Source organism: Sus scrofa, chromosome 15 (genome assembly GCF_054392235.1).
Source record: "Sus scrofa isolate SSC_HxYL_T2T_F1_AM1 chromosome 15, Sscrofa_HxYL_maternal_Yorkshire_Landrace_v2.0, whole genome shotgun sequence".
NCBI lineage: Eukaryota > Metazoa > Chordata > Mammalia > Artiodactyla > Suidae > Sus > Sus scrofa.
In genome coordinates, this window is record NC_139397.1 from 125,064,093 (window position 1) to 125,082,813 (window position 18,721).

General features: G+C 42.8%; 2 protein-coding genes across 9 annotated transcripts in view; one reads left to right on the forward strand and one right to left on the reverse strand.

Moving 5' to 3' along the window:
- Window positions 1-14,156, reverse strand: part of LOC102167165 (uncharacterized) — a 143,121-nt gene extending 128,965 nt beyond the window's left edge. The window contains exons 1-3 of the mRNA XM_021074736.2: window positions 13,958-14,156; window positions 13,543-13,896; window positions 5,496-5,711 (exon numbers count right to left, since the gene is read on the reverse strand). Of these exons, the coding sequence (XP_020930395.1) occupies window positions 5,563-5,711; window positions 13,543-13,896; window positions 13,958-14,156 (702 nt within the window). The 3' untranslated portion in view covers window positions 5,496-5,562. The remainder of the gene's footprint in view (window positions 1-5,495; window positions 5,712-13,542; window positions 13,897-13,957) is intronic.
- Window positions 13,683-18,721, forward strand: part of CREB1 (cAMP responsive element binding protein 1) — a 67,834-nt gene continuing 62,795 nt past the window's right edge. For 4 of the 8 annotated variants that reach the window (XR_014828814.1, XR_014828815.1, XM_021075304.2 and 1 more), the window contains exon 1: window positions 13,690-13,792. The gene's annotated coding sequence lies outside the window, so the exon portion shown is untranslated. 8 annotated transcript variants of the gene reach the window in all.

Sequence of the window (18,721 nt, forward strand, 5' to 3'; positions counted from 1 at the left end):
AAACCTGTCAGAAAAGCTGTCTATGACTATCTCCCCAGCCTGACCCTCCTCCTAACTCTCCTCTGCCTGCTTGTCACAGCTGCTGGCCTGGGTATTCCCTCTGTCTCTCTTCCATGCAGGTGTTCCTTTCAAGAAAGATTATATTACCGTTCAATATATTTGTTGCTCCTGCACTGGAGTTGATTATACTTGCCCCATCAATGTCAGGCTTGGTTATGACCTGTGATGTCCCATTCATTAGAAGAATTTTACATATCTGCCTTGTTAATCTTAAAAGTGACCATGTGACTTGCTGTGGCCAATGACATGCAACATTCCAAGGTGAGAGTTTAAGAGACACATCTAACATCTCTTTTTCCTCTGCCACCAGACTAGCAATTTCCCAGATAAAGGATGCGTCATCAGCCTGGGTTCCATTTTGAAGGTGACAAGGAGCAGAAACAAATGATGGACATGCTTGGTGAGAAGAAATAAACCTACATTGTAAAACCATGGAGGGTTTGGTACTGTTTGATACAACATCATAACCTCAGCTGACAGACACACCCTTGCTTCCTAGATCTTTTTTTTTTCTTTTTTTTTTTTTTTTTTTTATTCCCTCAAATACTGGCAATGTTTACCTTCCAGTAGTTTCCTGAGAAAGTGTTCATAACAGGTAAAGACCTAATATGTCTGAAGATAACAGAATACTGAATTTGAAATAATTTTCCCTCAGAATTAGAAAACATTGAGACATTGTCTTCTAGCTTCCAGTGATGCTGTTGAGAAGACCGGTGTCATTTTTATTTCTAGTCCTTCGTACATCCGTACCTTCATCCCCTCACAGAGACTTTTAATGGGTGTTCTAAAATTTTACAGTCCTGAGCTTTGACGTGGGCCTTTTTCAAGAGGTGTGAATATCTCTTTCAATTGTTTTTTTTTTGTTTGTTTGTTTTGTTTTTGTCTTTTTAGGGCCACACACTCGGCATATGGAGGTTTCCAGGCTAGGGGTCGAATTGGAGCTGTAGCCATTGGCCTATGTCAGAGCCACATCTTCGACCTACACCCCAGCTCATGGCAACACTGGATCCTTAACCCACTGAGTGAGGCCAGGGATTGAACCCGCAACCTCATGGATGCTAGTCAGATTTGTTTCCAATGAGCAACTACAGGAACTCCTCTCTTTCAATCTTAATGCTCAAGTTTTCAAATCCAGGAAAATACCTTCAATAGTTTTTCCTCTTAAGATCATCTTTAATTCCTTTTTAAAATAAGAATTTAGTTTTATCAAAGTTATACATGCTCAAAGTTTACAGACTCAACAGCCCTCTCACTGAATATTTACCATTCCCCGAGAGAGCCACTGTGAATTTTCCAGCAAATTCTTTGGAATTGACCTCCAAATCTCTACACAACATTTTAATTGGTAACTTGATATTTCTGCTTTAGACATTACTTGCTGAGTTTTCATTATGGAAATAAGGATTTATTCTCCTGCTTCTATGTACCCGCACCACATACATGCTCCTTTCACTATGTATCATAACTTTAACTAGGATAATAATGAGTATTTACATTATTAGGACTTTGTATTCCAGTTAGATTTGAGTCATATAATAACTAGGATTAGTTTTCCTTTCCTGCCAAACTTTTTGTTTTCCCTGGAGTTAATAATTGTATTGCTCTTTTTGTTTACCTAGTTTCCTAAGCACATACCACTAATTCAAAACTCTCTACTGCTTGCTTAAATCTCATCTCAAATACATTCATACACATCAGACTTTGTGTTTGGTTGGTTAGTTGGTTGGATAGTTTGTGGGTTTCTCTCTTTCATGCAGAATCATTTCCTTAAATATACTGGAGTACCCCCAAACAGAGGTCCTTTCTCCGTATTTCCCAAGATAGAAGGACTGAATGTATTTTAGTTAGCAGCTTGTTAGCTGGGTTTATGACTTTTAAATATTTGAACAAATGTTCTATAGACCTCACTTTGTACCCACTCTTCTCCCACTCTGCCAAGTCATTACCCTTCCTCCATCCATCCCATCTTCTAAATATGTGCTGAATTCTCTCAACAGCTATTATCTGCTTTTCTGTTCTTTTTGCCCTCAAGGAGTTGTATAAGTATCTTATTGCTGCTGTAACAAATTATCACAAACATAATGTCTTAAGACAATACAAATTTATTATCTTACAGTTCTGGAGGGTCTAAAGTCCAAAATCAGTCTCAGTGGGCTAAAATCAAGGTATAGGCAGGGCTGCATTCCTTCAGAAAACTCTAAGGGAGGATTACTTCTTTGCCTTTTCTAGATCCTACTGGCATCTGCATTCCTTGGCTCCTGACCTCATTCTCTATCTTCAAAGCCAGAAGCAGAGCACTTTCCATTTTTTTCCTCTCTCTCTCTGACTCTAACTCTCCTGCCTCCCTCTTTACTTTTTTTTTTTTTTTTTTTTTTTTGTCTTTTTAGGGCCACACCCACAGCAAGTGGAGGTTCACAGGCCAGGAGTCGAATTGGAGCTTAGCTGCCAGCCTACACCACAGCCACAGCAATTTGGGAACCGAGCCTCGTCTTCGACCTACACCACAGCTCACAGCACTCACTGAGCGAGGCTAGGGATCAAAACCTCAAACCTCATGGTTCCTAGTCGGATTCGTTTCCGCTGCGCCACATGGGAACTCCCCTCCCTCTTTACTTATGAGGAACTTTGTGATTACAATGGGCCCACTCAAATAATCCAGGATAATCTCCCCATCTCAAAATCCTTAACTTAATCACTTCTGAAAAATCCTTTTTTTTCAAGAAAGATTACATATTCATATGTTCCAGGGATTAAGACATAGTATCTATGAAGGGACTACTGCTCTGTCTATCATATGGGTTTATACTTTTCTTACTCCCTAAATGTGGGATGTCAGGAATGAGCAAAGTAAAAAGTATGTATTCAATCACCTTGCCTGATCAGGAGCTCAAATTGTATGCGTGCTGTTTTCAATCCCTGGACTCTTCACGTATCTTGTTCTCAAATAGATATGATAATAGTATACAAATAATAATAGAAATAACCAAATATCACTAAAGCTCTTAATCTATACATATGATTAGGATAGGTCCCAAAAAATGTTTTAATAAATACTGAGCACCACTGTTTATGAGATAATTTGGCAGGGAGTTCCCGTTGTGGCTCAGTGGGTTAAGAATCCAACTAGTATCCATGATACAGGTTCGATCTCTGGCCTTGCCACGAGCTGTGGTATAGGTCACAGACTTGGCTCAGAACTGGCGTTTGTGTGGCTGTGGCGTAGGGCATAGGGCTGAGGGCTGTTTTTAGAACACCCATTAAAAGCCTCCAAATGGACCCCTAGCCTGGGAACTTCCATATGCCATATATGCGGCTCTAAAAAGACAAAAAAAAAAAAAAAAAAAAAGAGAGAGAATATGGCAGAGTAGAAATCAGAAGAAAATGAATAAAAGTGGAAAACAGAACAAAGGAATGGGAAAAAATTTTTAAAGGAGGTGCTTAGAAGATTATAAAATATGCTCATCACTCAGTAATATGGGGTCAACCACAGACAAGAATCAGAGATGGGAAGTGAAAGGCAATATCACATGTGGAAAAAAACTAAATCCATTCCCAATTCTCAAACTTACAGTTTGATATTGCACAAGTCAACCAGGTATCTTGGTTGTACAGCTGAAGAAGCTGAAACCCCAAAAAAGTTATCTCAATTTAAATTAGCAGATATATAGGAAAGACCCCAGGAAGACATCTGTCACACTGCAGTTGAATGTTAATTGAATCTGAAGCAGAAAGAGGCACTAACTGAAAACTAGCATTATGGCATAGGTGATGACAACATACAAAGCCAACAGATAGAACGCAGACTAAAAGAAACTGATCTTTCCCATTTCTAAAAATATGGACTAGCCTAGTCACAAGAAAATTCACGAAATGCATGGGTGTGACTGCAGATATTCTATAGAAATACCACCTTTTATCTATTAAAAAAAAAACTTTATTGAATTTTTTCCAATCTGCCAAACACTATATTAAGCATTAAAGATATAGCAGTGAATAAGACTGACACAATCAATGCCCTCACAGAGGTTACAGTCTAGCAGGAAACTAGACAATTAAACAAATAACAACAAGTAAATGTGATAGTTGCTTTGACAGAAACGAACACATGGAATCCAAGCACCTAAACCAGACTGGGTGTTGGTATAGGATGAGGAATTAGGTAGGGCACTCAGAGTTCATTAGCTTTAAAGCTCAGCTAAAGAGTAGGAATTAGTGAAGCAAAAATGAAAGGGGGTGGTTAGGCAGCGTGTTTCAAGGAGCATACTCCTTTGCCTAGGAAGAGTGACAAGGTATCCTGGAAGCTTTTTAGCCTAATTCTTGTGCCGTGCATGAAAATGACAATAGAACCAATATGAGAAGAAAGTGCTGGGCTATGATGCTGCTTTCAGAATCACTCACAGTGATGGAATTATAATTACTTTGCTTTCTTCTCAAAGCCAATTCCCTCTCCCACTTTTCATTCTACACCCAGGCAGTAGAGCACAGTGGCTAAGAGTGCAGGCTCTGGAGCCAGGTTAACAGCCTGGTTCACAATTGGACTCTGCCGCTTCCTAGCTCTAAGACCTTGGAGACATTTCTTCACCCCTCTGTGCTTCAGTTTACTCATCTGCTAAAGTTCCCATTGTGGCTCAGCAAATTAAGAACCAACATAGTGTCCATGAGGCTGCGGGTTACATCTCTGGCCTCACTCAGTGGGTTAAGGATTCAGCATTGCCACAAGCTGTGGTGTAGGTCACAGATGCATCTCAGATCTGGTTTTGCCAGGGCTGTTGTGTAGGCCGGCAGCTGCAACTCCAATTTGACTCCCAGCCTGGGAACCTCCACATGCCACAGGTATAGCCGTAAAAAGAAAAAAAAAAATATATATATATATAAAATAAAATAAAATGTTCCTAATATTAATATTTTTCTTGCTGAGTTATTATAAGTATATATATATAATATATATAAATATATTATATTATGTTAGTTAATAAGTAAGTGGAAAGAGTTCCCATCATGGCCCAGTGGAAACGAATCCGACTAGGAACCATGAGGTTGTGGGTTCAAACCTTAAGCCAGTGGGTTAAGGATCCGGTGTTGCCATGAGCTGGGGTGTAGGTCACAGACATGGCTCGGATCTGGCGTTGCTGTGGCTGTGGTATAGGCCAGCAGCTGCAGCTCAGATTAGACACCTAGCCTGGGAATCTCCATGTGCCATGGATACAGCCCTAAAAAGCATAAACAAACAAATAAATAAAATGGAAAGTGTATAGAACAGTGCCTTGCACAAAGTAAAGACTCAATAAATCTTCACTTGTTGCTGCTCCTGGTTTTATATGCCAACCACTGGCTTTTTGTAATTTCTAGGAGGATAAGAGGCCATTTGACTTTGTTTACATGGCATTGCTTTTAGTCACAAATAAGACAAGAATGCAGCAATACTAGTAGCTTACCATTTTGTCTTCAAAATAGAAATTAAAAGCAACCAGAATTTTGCTGATCCATTCTCCAGTTCTGACTCTAGGACATGGGAAGATCATAAAGCTTCAAAGAAGTCTTCATCTCTTTCAGGTTATATGGAACTGAGACAGAGATGGCAGAGAGTGTGGCCATGTTGAAACCAGGCCCCACAAGAAGGCAATGCTTTAGTGGACCCACCATGATCCAGGCTGCAATACAGAAACAATATTAACAGGTGCATAAGAAATGAGTAGGCTGAGGGAGACCGGTTTATGAAAACCAATGCCAGGAGATGGGGAGTTCCTGTCGTGGTGCAGTGGTTAACAAATCCGACTAGGAACCATGAGGTTGTGGGTTCCATCCCTGGCCTTGCTCAGTGGGTTAAGGATCCGGCGTTGCCGTGAGCTGTAGTGTATGTCACTGACACAGCTCGGATCCCGCATTGCTGTGGTTGCTGTGGCTCTGGTGTAGGCTGGCAGCTACAGCTCTGATTGGACCCCTAGCCTAGGAACCTCCCATATGCCACGGGAGTGGCCCAAGAAATGGCAAAAAGACCAAAAAAAAAAAAAAAAAAACCAAAAAAACAAAACACCAATGCCAGGAGAATAACATTAAATCCAGAATTTCAACTGCATCCACTAATAAACATTTGAGCGCCAGCTGTGGATAAGACACTGTCCTAGATGTTAAGAATACAGCAGTGAAAAAAGAGACAAAAGTCTCTGCAAACACAATAAATGACCTAAGTATACAGCACACCTGAAAATGATAGGTGCTACGGAGAAAAATAAAGTAGGAAAAGGAGGTAGAGCAAAAGCGCAAAGAGAGAGGTGGGGTGTAGGGTGAACAATTTTCACCAGGGTAGTAAGGGAAGGCCTCATAGAAATTAGGATGTTTGAGCAAAGAGTTGAGGAGCCGAGGAGTTGGAAACATCTGGAGGGAGCAGCCCTAAACGGAGAGAACAGCCTATGCAATGTCCTTGAAGACAGCGTGTCCAAACTGGTCCAGGAACAGCAAGGGGGTCAACAGGTTTGAAAAGAGAAAGGCAGGGGCAGAAGAGCTGGAAGGGAAGTCAGAGGCCAAATTGTAAGATTCACAGCTTTTTCTGAGTGAGATGGGGAGCTACTGGATAATTTTGATCAGAATCATGGTGTGGTTGGCTTCACAGTTGAAAAGGATCACTCTGGCCCCTGGGCTAAGAATGAAGGTTAAGGGGGATTAATATAAAATCCTAATCAAAGCTAACCGTAGCTTAGACCAAGGTGGTATCAATGGAGATGGGAAAAGTGGCCACATATTTGGAAGACAAAGAAACAGGATTTGATGACAGATAGGATGTGGGGTGTAAAACAGTTTTTGGGTTGGCCTCAGCAACTGGAATGATAGAGTTGCCATTAACTTAGCTAGAGAAGGCTGTAAGAGGTTTTTTAGGGGAGGAGAGATCAGGAGTTTAGCTTTGGACATAGCAAAATGGAAAGGTCTATTAGATATACAGTTAGGGATGAGGAATTTCCTGGATATATAAGACTGAGTCTGAGACTAGCTACTTGTGAGCATATTTATCCTATCTAATGCCATGAGACTGAATGACATCACTAAGAGAGAGTTCAAGGACTGAGTTCTGGGACATTCCAATACTAAGAAGGCAGCAAGCAAAGAAGATTGAGAACAATGACCAGCAGTGCAGGGCAAAAAAATCAGGAGAGGGAAGCGCTCCGCATCACTGAAGAAACAAGTGTAACAAGTGAAGCAAGTGTTACAGGAAGGAGGGAGTGATCCACTGTGTCAAAGGCTGCTGATAAAGTGAGAGGAAGCCTGAGCACCTGCCATTGGATTAAGTAACATGGAGAGCAGTTTGGGTGAAATGGGGTGAGCAAGAACTAGTTGGAACATATTTAACAGAAAATGAGAGAAAAGCAATCAGGACAGTAAATACAGACCTCTTTCAAGGTTATTTACTGTAAAGAGAACCCCCCAAAAGGGGGGGTGGGAGAACAATAGCTAGCGGAGAAAGAAGTTGAAAGTTTTGTTGCTGTTGTTTAAGGTAATTGTAAGACGCAAGGTATTAATTTATATAGGTAACTGTAACTGGTAAACAGACCAGAAATACATCTAACGGATCAGTGCTTTCTCTTCTCTGTTGGAAAACTATTTGTAATTAAAGTCACAGGATTACTTCGTGAGTCCTGACAACAGCCCTGCCTTGCCTTGATTTCCAACCGTGAAGAGCCTCAAGCATTCATGTACACTGCAAGGGAATAACTGCTAAGTAGACCAGATGCTGAAATCAGCTGGGCAAGCGACCTCTCCCTTGCACAGTGCTGGAGAAACTCTAACCATTCATTCATTCCTTCATTCAAGAAACATCACTGAGCACCTACTATGTGCGAATTGCTAGGAATGTAAGTCCAAAAAACCAAAACTGTGCCTTTAGGGAGCTCATGGTTCAATTAAAGGATGCAGACAAGCAAATAAATAGTTCTGTTGTAATGTTAAAAGAGGTACGTGTACATATAAGGGACAAAAATTGAATTAAATAGTTAACTGTTTTAGGCTAATTCCCACCCATCCCCTTTTTTTTTCACTGCTATAGAGATGTTCAGGATTTTAATTGCTTCCAGCAATACTTACAGATATTTGTTACACCAAGATTTTAGGAAATTTTACCATATAAGAAGGAAACCTATTATAAAACCTCTTCATTTTAACTGCAAAAGCAACCAAGTAAATAAATCTGAGCAGTATGAACCACTAGAAGACATGTGAGTTGGAAATTCATTCAACATATACTGAGCACCTATTACATGTTAGGGTATGCTTCCAAGTGTTTAAGATACATCAATGAACAAGACAAAGACATTGCTTTTCAGCACATGTACTTTAGCAGGGGAGACAGACAAGAGTAAACTTTAAAAAGAAGTAAAACAGGTATACAGCATATTTGAAGGCAATAGTGCCATAAAGGGCCGGGGAAGGGGTAAGTGGGTATCAAGTTGAAATTTTAAGTTGTTTTGGTCCAGGCCTCAGTGAGAAAGTGACATTTCAGCAAAGACTTGAGTGAGGTGAGGGAGTTAGCTCTCTTGATAACAAGAAAAAGAGAATTTTAAGCACTGAAACAGCCCCAGGGTGCTAAGGCAGAACCGTGGCTGGTGTATGGCAACAGAAGAAGTAGAGGAACTTCTTAAGAAGCAATTGCGGTATTCCAGGTAGGAGATGAAGATATTGCAGACCCAGCTCCTTTGCAGTGGAGGCAGTAAGTAGTCAGTCTAGGGGTCTATTTTGAAGGTACAGCCAGTAAAATTTCCTACAGGAACAGATGTGGAATGTGAGAGAAAGGAAAGTACTAAAATCCTGCCAAATTTTTCAACCTTAGCAATTAATATGGGAAAGGCTAAAGGTGAAGGTGTGAGGGGGAATCAGTCCAGACTTGGACATTCTGAGTTTGAGGTGGCTATTAGCCATGTCTATAGCACCTAGAATCCGCTTGGCCTCCTTACCTGTGGGACCTTTCACCACTTATTTTGTCCCTGTTGCCATGGCCAATCAACCTCAGGCAGTAACCACCCCCAGTAGTGCTTTGCCCAGTAGTGCTTTGCTTAGCTCAGGTCACACATCACAACGCAGGTCTGTTCGGTGCCCACACAAGATCAAAGTATGTGCATGTTGCAGAGAAGGGTAGTGTTAGCATCCACTAACTGAATCTAGACCTCCCCTCCTGGCTCATTTCTTTGCCCTACACTCATCTCTCTAGGATTGCACTGCCTAATAAGATAAGAGCACAGCAGTCTTTGCCTCAGATTCTGCTTTCTGGGAGAACCAAGTATAGGACAATATCCAAATGGAGGTGTGGGTAGATAGCAGTTTAAATGAGTTTGGAGTTTGGGCAAGTGATTTGGGAAGAAGATATAATTTTGAGAGTTGTCAGCGTGGGCACTGTATTTACAATCACGGGACTGGATGAGAGCACAAAGGGGTAAACAAAACAGAGAAATGTCAGAAAGAGGAGGAGTTGAGGATTTTATTCTAGTACTTTTGAGAGCAGAAACAATGTTTATTTGCTGCTATGGCTCCAGTTTTGTAGTACAGGGCACAAAGTAGGTGCTCAATAGGTATTTTTAGAATAAGTAAAATAGGTCACGATGGCCTTGGGGTTAGGTAGAAAAACAAATGAAGTCATGCAAGGTGATGAACTAGAATAGGCAGGGTTCATAGAACTAGAGTACACAGTGAGGGTGAAAATTAGGTTCAACAGAGGAAGCAAGAGAGAAAAATAACAGGAAAAGGAAGCCGTGGTTAGAAAAAAGCTCTCAGATACCACTTTCTCCTTGAAGCCTTTCATAATCATGAGACTGTCCCCCTTTTTTGGACCTCTCTCAAGGCACTTATCTATCTTGTCTACCTTATACTATGTTAACTAGTATCCATGTGCTTGTCTCTACTTTCATCTCCCCAATATCAGCCACATTTTCCAATTGAAAAATTGAGTCAAAAATGGGAATAGCTTCCAAGTCCCAGAGATAAGGACGAATGCTAAAGCTGGACGCTTCTAGTTCATCTCTATGGTTTATGAAGATTTCAGAGCAAATTCACGAAATTAGGAGACTACAATTCCAAACCTCAAGTATATCCAAAGAGTATAGTAAAATAACCTGCCCTTGAATGACTGGATGATTGAATGAATAGGTGAATGAATAAAGGTGAGGACAGAGGCCAGAAGAGCAGAAGTCAGGAGAATACATGATTTAAAAACTGTCTGAGGCCCACTAGTCTGTCAGTAGGGCACGAGTGATTAGGGGAAGTAGGCCTGCAGTCAGAAAGCACCTAGGAAGTTAGCAAAGTAACTAAGACATGAAGAGGTACGGCCTAAATGAAGGTCAGTGTGAATAAAAAGGAAGAATATAAGGAAATTTTAAAATAAAAAAATTACCATATGTGGCAATAAGTTAGGTTATGAGTAAATAATTCCAATATTTTGGTATCATGTATAGGGTTAGAGTGAGAACAAGAGCAGGAAGATGATAAGCTCAATTTTGAAAATGTATTTGATGCAAGGGTGAGATACATAAATAAAGCTAGAAATAGGCAACATCTTAATTAACACTTATTACATGTCCAACATTGTGCCAAGTACACTTTCCATGAATGATCTCATTTAATTACCACAATAACACTATGATGTAGGTGCTATTAACCTTCTTTTCACAGATGGGAAAACTGAGGCACAAGAGTGAAGAATATGCCCAAAGTCACACAGCTACCAAGTAGCCAAACCAAGATTTGAACCCCAAAAATATTAAGAAATGTTGCCTGGGACCACACAGATATTCATTACTTGTTCAACAAATATTTAACAAGCACCCCTACATTCTAGACATTATACTAGGGATGAGAGGGGAGGAGAAATACTGGTGGTGAACAAGACAGACACGGTCCCAACCTGCACAGACCTTACATGGACATTAAACAAATAATTACAAGTATGATGAATCGGAAAAGAAAGTGTTGTTACAGTTAGATAGGAGGAATGGGTGACAGAAAAGAATCCCAAGGGAACTAGAATAGCATGTATAAATATTTTGAGGTGAGTGCCTACAGTAGGGAAGAAGAGAGAAGAGTCTGGAAAAACTAAAAAAGACTAATATGACTGGAGTACAGAGAGCTAGGAGGCTGAAAAGATAATGGAGGGCCTGGTCTCCAGGATAAGGATTTAAGATTGTGTTCAGTGAGCAAAAGGAAGTTACTGGAGGGAATCAAGCAGGGTAGTGACTTGGCCAGATCTGTATCTGTTTAATAATACTGCTTTGGCTACAGTACGGCAAATAGATTAGAATAAGCCAAGAGCAATTTTGTAGGACCTGGGTGGTCCTACAAAGACCAAGCAAGAGATAAAGGTAGCTTAGCTTAGACTTGAGTGCAACGAAAAAGTGGTCATAAGAATGGAGAGAAGCCACAAATCGAATTTTTTTAAGGTGGTCTAAATGATTCTGATGTGTGTCAGAGGTATCTTAGGTTTTTTGCTTTTTTTTTTTTTTGGCTTTTCTAGGGCCACTCTCTCGGCATATGGAGAGTCCCAGGCTAGGGGTCTAATTGGAGCCACCGGCCTACGCCAGAGCCACAGCAACGCAGGATCCAAGCCGCGTCTGCGATCTACACCACAGCTCATGGCAACGCCGGATCCTTAACCCACTGAGCAAGGCCAGGGATGGAACCCGCAACCTCATGGTTCCTAGTCGGATTCGTTAACCACTGCACCACGATGGGAACTCCTCTTAGGTTTCTGAAGAGAGTAGATGGATAGGATACCCTTTACTGATCCAAAGGCTATGGAAGGAGAGTTTGGAAGGAATATGATATACAGGTTGAGTCTGACATGCCCCAGTCACCCAGATCAAAGTGTAGCAAAGGCAGTTAGAAACATGAATCTACAGCTCAAGAGCAAGATCTCAGCTTGAGTATGAGTTGGACAGTTTTTGGCAGAGGGCATTTGAAGATACTGGAAAAGGATGAGATCTCTAGGAAAGTGCGTATGGTGGGTCTCAAGAAGAGTGCTCAGCTTAGCAGGATTGCCGTATTGAGGAGGTGGCTAAAGGAGAGGCTGTCTGTTTAAAAAAAAAAAAAAAAAAAAAAAAAAAGAGGTAAAAGGAAAAACTATAAGAGTGGAGGGAAGAGCACATTTGGAGGAGAGAATGGGCAATCGTATAAAAATGCCAGAATGAGGTCTTGAAGATGATGACTGACGCTTGTCTGGGAAAATTCAGAGCTGCTTCAAGGGTGTGGTAACAACAGAAGCTAGACTGGAGAGGAGTGGGACATGAGAGAACGCCCATGGGATAAGAGACAATTGCGTGTGGAGAGGGAGTTAAGGAGAGGTATCTTAAAGAAATGAGAGACTTAGCCTCGTTCAAGTACTAGACAGAAATGCCAATAGAGAAGGAAAGGTTGACAATAACGCAAGGAAAGGGGAGTATTCTTCAGCCCAAAGAGAGTGCAGGAGGGGCTCTAGAGTACCAGGCTAGGGAACTCTCACAGGAAGTCAGTACGGGGCGGGGCCTAGATTTGGATACTCTCTTGCTTCCTGAAAGATGTTTGCTTTAAGAGCCAGAAAGAGCTATAACAGACATGAAACCCCGGGGAGAGAACTGCCGGTTTCAATAAAAAAAAGGATAATGGAAAGTCAGTATCATGGTCTCGGGTGACCTCTGCGAGAGCAGTTTCAGTAGCTTCGAGGCAACGGCAACGGAAGTCACGCTGCCGGTTTAGAGAGGGAGTAGGTGGCGAAGAAAAGGGTGCAGCGGGTGCAAACCAGCGCCGGAGAAAACGGGTTGTGAAAAGACAGCGACACGGGATGGTGCGGGGCGGGGCGGGGAGGAAGGGAAGACATTCCGAGAGTGTTAAAGAGCAACCTCGGTCAGAGCAGGTCATAGCTAGGAGGCCAAAGATGTGACCGACGGGCCTGGCCACCCTCGCTGCCGCGCTAAACCCCGCCAGGCGCGCGAAGTCCCAGAGCTTCTGCCCCCCGAAACAGAATAGCCCCACTGGCGGCCGCCAGGTTTCTCACTGGATTCTCAGAGCAGAGCCAGCCAGCCTGCCCACAGAGAGGGAAAACCCTCCCCACCAGGACCCACGACGCCCGTGGGCAGGACCGGGTCAGCGCCGCGGCCTTGAGGCCCATCGCCCGGCCGAGGCCCCAGGGGTCAGGGGCGACCGCAGAGCCGCAGCAGCCTTCCTCCCCGCCTCGCAGGACTGCGGACCCGGAGCTGCGTCACCCTCGTCCCGGCAGCGTCTGAAAGTCCCCGAGCCGGCGGTGCTCCGAAGCCCAGACCCGGCTCGCCGTAGCCGCCCTAGAACCCGCCGCTTACCGCCGAAAGGCAGCCGGCGCGGGGGTTTCCAACAAGCCGTCGACACCCCTCGGGAATTCCCCACCCGGCCACACACAAGCCCAACTTCTTCCTGCAAATTTCCGCAGCCGGTTTTATCCGTCTATACCCAGCGAGGAGACGTAGACCACTCCTCCCCACCCTGCCGCCCGCCCCAGCCCACCTTCTCCTTCCCTCATCCCGCGGAACCCCTCCGCCGCGCCCGAGGGAACCCGAAGGTCTTCGGCAAGTTCCGCCTCCAGAGCGGAGGGCGGGGCCGCTCGAGCTCCACCGGGCCGAGCTCGGCTGTTTCCGTGCGCGGCCGCTGCGCACTCGGCACTGGGCGGCGCTGGCTGGCTCCCTGGCTGCGAGTCCTCAGTCGGCGGCGGCTGCTGCTGCCTGTGGCCCGGGCGGCTGGGAGAAGCGGAGTGTTGGTGAGTGACGCGGCGGAGGTGTAGTTTGACGCGGTGTGTTACGTGGGGGAGAGAATAAAACTCCAGCGAGATCCGGGCCGCGAACGAAAGCAGTGACGGAGGAGCTTGTACCACCGGTAAGAGGAGCAGGAGGAGGAGGCAGGAGCCGGAGAGAGCCGGGGGGACGGAGGGGGGACGGGGAGGCGCCGGACACCCGCGCTCGGGGCCTTCCCCTCGCAGGAGGGGCCGCGGTAAAGATGGAGCCTCCGCCCGAGCCCCACACCATCGCCGCCGCTCGCAGCGAACAAAGAATAATGGCGGCGGACTGGAGCCAGCGGCGGCCGGGGCGGCAGCGACTCTGCCTGCAGCCAGCGGCGGCGCTCATGGCGGGGGGCGGCGGGCGGGGTGGGAGCCGGCGGCCGGGGGTGTGTGCGGGCGGCCGGCCGCGGAAAGCTGGCGCCCGCGTTCCCGCCGCCGCCGCCGCCGCCGCCGGGCCGGGCGCGGAGCCGGGAGCCCGGAGCCCGGAGTCGCCCCGGGGGAGGCCGCCCGCGGGCCCGGCCCGGCCCGGCAATGCCCACCGCGCCGCTCGCCGGCCCCCGCCGCCCGCCTCGCCCCCGGCCCAGCCTGACCCGGCCCGCTGTCCGCCGGGGCAGCGCGCCGGGGTGCCCGCGGGGGGTGGAGGAGGAAGAAGGCGACAGTTGAGGGCAGAGGAGGTGAAGGTGCCTGCCTTCCTGGTCGCCTCCGTGTCTGCCATGCCCGCTTCGCGAGGGGAAGCGCTGCTGCGTCTGACCTACTCTCCTCTCCACTCTCTTTGTGCAATAAAGTTCGAAACCCAAGGTTTCCTCTCGTACTGTATTTTATTCACGCCTTTTCCCTCGGCTCCCACCCCACTGGGAAAATGCTGTTTTCTGTGCTTTTCTGCTTAGATGAGGCGATGAGAACTCGCGCTTTTTAAGATAATTTTTGACTCTTTGCTCACCCTCTTTTTTTTTTTTTTAAGTTAGTAGTCATGGAAATGCATTCTTTGGGGGAGGAAGGGGGTGCTAAGAAAAACATATTTGTAATAACTTTTTAAAAACTGTTGGGATCTTGTAAAAGGGAAGCTGATGTTTGAGAACAAGTTTCGGTTTTAACCCTTTTCAATAAGGTTAATGCTCACTTGAGAGCTATCATTCTGAAACACTTCGTTGAAACGAATATTAGGCGATGTACTTTTGTTTTACATCACTTTTTTTTTTTTTTTTTTGGCCTGACGTGCCTTTGGCGTTGGGTCTTCAAGATCTACCCTCGAACCCCTACCGTGTTTCTCACGCAAATAAGAGATTGGTTAATACTAATTCTAAAAATAGGTATCTAAAAGTATCCATTATCTGTCTCCTGTACTAGGTAACCCCAGCCTCAGACCGACAATAATTTAAACCACAAGATTTATTTTTTCTTTGCCTGTTAGGGAAAAGGGACAGCAGAAAAGTCATTGACACATCAAAGATTAAAAGACAATTTTTAAAGGACCAGAGATATGACCTATTTAAGTTTGTCTTACTTCCCTTCTTGAGAAGTTAGAATTTCGTGCTAGCCTTAGCTTGCTTCATTTCTGCCTTCTTAAAGTTAAGTATAAAAGATGCTTTTCGTCGCCAGCTATTGAAATCTTTTACACTCATTTCCTAATTTGAAAGTAAAGCCAAAATGGTTATTTTAGGTGGTACAAAAGACGAGCTCGGATTTGTTTTCAAAATATCTGTCACAGTGTGATAGAATTGTGATTGATACAAGGTTTCTTGTTAGGAATAAATATTGTTAGTAGAAGCACTGTCTTCTGATTTTCTCTATCCAAGTCACTTTTGCAAAACCTGCCTTGCTGTATTGCAAGTCTTTAAAAAACCACATTAACATTTTGTCATTGCCAAGAAACTTGATTAAGAAGATATAATAAAGAGTTTTCCCATAGGATTGGAAAGATGTTTTATTTCCAAACACTGAGGAAATTATAGGATTGATGATACTGTAGATTACTGGTTTTCCTTAAGAATTTTTCTGCAAATCCGCATAACTTGGGAAGAATTTTTTTCCCTTTAGAGAGACAATGACTCTGATTTTGTGAAAGTTTTAAAAAATGTTTTCCGATGGGCTTTTTTCTTCAGTCTTATCCAAAAGATCTTTTAAATTTTATTTATAAATTCATAATCTGTAATTCTTAGCAATCTCAGGTTAGATTCAAACTTGTGTATTCTTTAATATTTGAATATTCATTTGTAGCTTGGTACTAAGTTGTACTTTTGTTCCCTTCCAGGGGCTAGCAAAAATTACAGTTAAATCTGCTTAAACCTTTTTTCTTTCTTTTTAATGGACATATTTAGAAAAGCATTGAGTCTGACACAGATTGAAAAATGTTAAAGGGACACTTCTTATGAAATTTAAAATTTCAGTGTTACCCCTTTTGAATTTTTTTTCCGCCGCATAAGGACCTAAGGAAACTTAGAAACCTGATTCATAAAATAGCACCTTCCTTTTTCTCCTTTCTGAAATTTATATTATTGATTAGATCTGATTAATAGAAAATGTTTCTTCATAGAGAAGTAGCTTTATTTTGTCTTTCAATCTTAGATATTGAATTTTGTTTTGGTAATAGTAAAACCAAATATATATCCCCCACTTTACTTCATTTGAAAAATCTTTCTACCTTTTTTACACAGTAGAAAAAAATGATTTACTTGTAATCTAATGCTTAAAATGTATCACTGAAATTTATAATTTCATTTATTCTATAAATATCTTACCAGGTGTAGTTAAATAGACTTGTTTATAGCCACCCTGAGACCTAATCTTGTAAGCATATCTTTCTTGTGTATAGTGTCACTTCCAGTGACCTCTCCTTTATTGAGTTAGAGCCCAAATCTGAATTTAAGGATATAGTAGATAGGGAATGGAAAAAAATGAAAGAATCTTACTCCTGTATACTCATTTTTGCATTATCACTTGTGACACAATTTGTTAGCACTTACTGTGACAGAGAATGTAGTTAATGGAAAGAGTATTGGGTTTGGAATCACAGGCCTGGGTTTGAATCCTGCTAGGCCTCTGCTATTTTGTGCCTACACTCAAGGAATTTTGGGACTTACCGGAGGTCTGGACCCCTCTCAGCCTTAGTTTCCTTATCTGTTAAATTAGAATAATACCAGCTACTTTGTAGGATTGAGAGAGAATTATAGGACTTCCTTGGGGATTCAGTTAATGACAGCTATTCATTTTTAAGCTTTAACTTCCTAGCTGTGGAAGCTTGGGCAAGTTTCTTCTCCATACCTGAGGTTCCTTGGTTGTAAGTGTATAGTATCTGTCTCATACAAATGTGGGAATTAAATATAAGTGGAAACATATTAAATGCCTGGTTCAAGTGCTCAACAAATGGGCCAGAAACTGCAGTGAATCCAAAGATGAACTACACTGTTGTGTTTCTACCCTCAAGGAACTTTGGGGGACATAATAACTAATAAGGCAGAATATATAAGCAGTCAAAGAAAAGAAATCACACTTGATGAAGATGGAAGAAAGGAGCATTATGTTTTTATATTTCCAATTTTATTTTTTAGTAAGTTCATTCAGATTCTCCGTAATTCAAAATGTAAAATATAAACGGGCAAAAAGTCCTGGGTTTTACCCCCACCCCCCAGTCATCCAAGTGTTACCAATTTCTTATGTGTCCTTTCAGAGATACTCTGTTTATACACAAGCAAATATGTTTGTGCTCTCCTCCCCAACCCCCTTTTTATTTTACAAATGGTAGTGTGCTGTATACACTCCTATATCTTCACTTCATATGGCTTAGTATTTGGTTTGTGTCAGTGCATAAAGATCTTCATTCTTTTAAATCATTTGGATGTACCTGTTAAGCAATTAGTGAGCTGATGTTATTTTTAGATCTTATGTGACCTTTAGAAGTAAAAGAATTGTCATGCCTTTATTTCTTTTTTTAATTACTTGATGAATTTATTACATTTATAGTTGTACAATGATCGTCACAATCCAGTTTTAAGGTATTTCTATCCCACACACCCAGCACATCCCCCCACCCGCCAGCTTTATGTCTTTAAATGAAAGATTTCATTTGAGTGAGAGATACGAGTTTGTGACAGGAAGTTATTGAACTGCCTCAATTATCTTTTGTTTCTGTTTTTTAAAAGTTTTAGTGAAATGATCGAGATGTACATGAAGAGGGAAGCAAGCTGTATAAGAGTTAACTCTCAAAGTGAATTTCGTCGGAATTTAAGTGTTTTGTTGTGGTTCTTATATCCCTGAACAGACTACTTCTATTATTTCAGCTAAAAAAAATCTAAATGAGAAAGATGTCATATATAGTCCAGACCTTTTTTAAGCAGACTGTTCTTATAGGATATTATCACCCAGTAATCCCGCTTAGCATTCTAGCTTTCTCCCTGAGTTAATTTTTTTACGTACTCATTAACTTATTTTTGATGATGTTCAATATTTCTTAGTGTAATTACCAGTGAGTTTTATATTTGACACCTAAATAAATGGTGAGTTTCACCTATGCGAGTGTCTTCTGAAACTTTAACTGCTTAGGTGAGTTTTTCTTTTCTTTTTACTGTGAAAGTCCTTGGTCAACCAGCTGGACCAAGTAACATTCATTTCAACTAGAGCACAAAACAAATATCAGAACGTCTTTTGTGTGTGTGTGTGTGTGTGTGTGTGTGTTAAGGCTGCATCTGCTACATATGGAAGTTCCCAGGCTAGGGGTCTGATCAGAGCTATAGCCTCCAGCCTATGCCATGGCCACAGCAATGCCGGATCCAAGCCTTTCTGTGGCCTGTACCACAGCTCACGGCAATGCCAGATCCTTCACCCACTGAGCGAGGCCGGGGGTCAAACCCTCATCCTTGTGGATCCTACTGGGTTCATACTGCTGAGCCACAAAGGGAACTTCCTCTTTCTTGT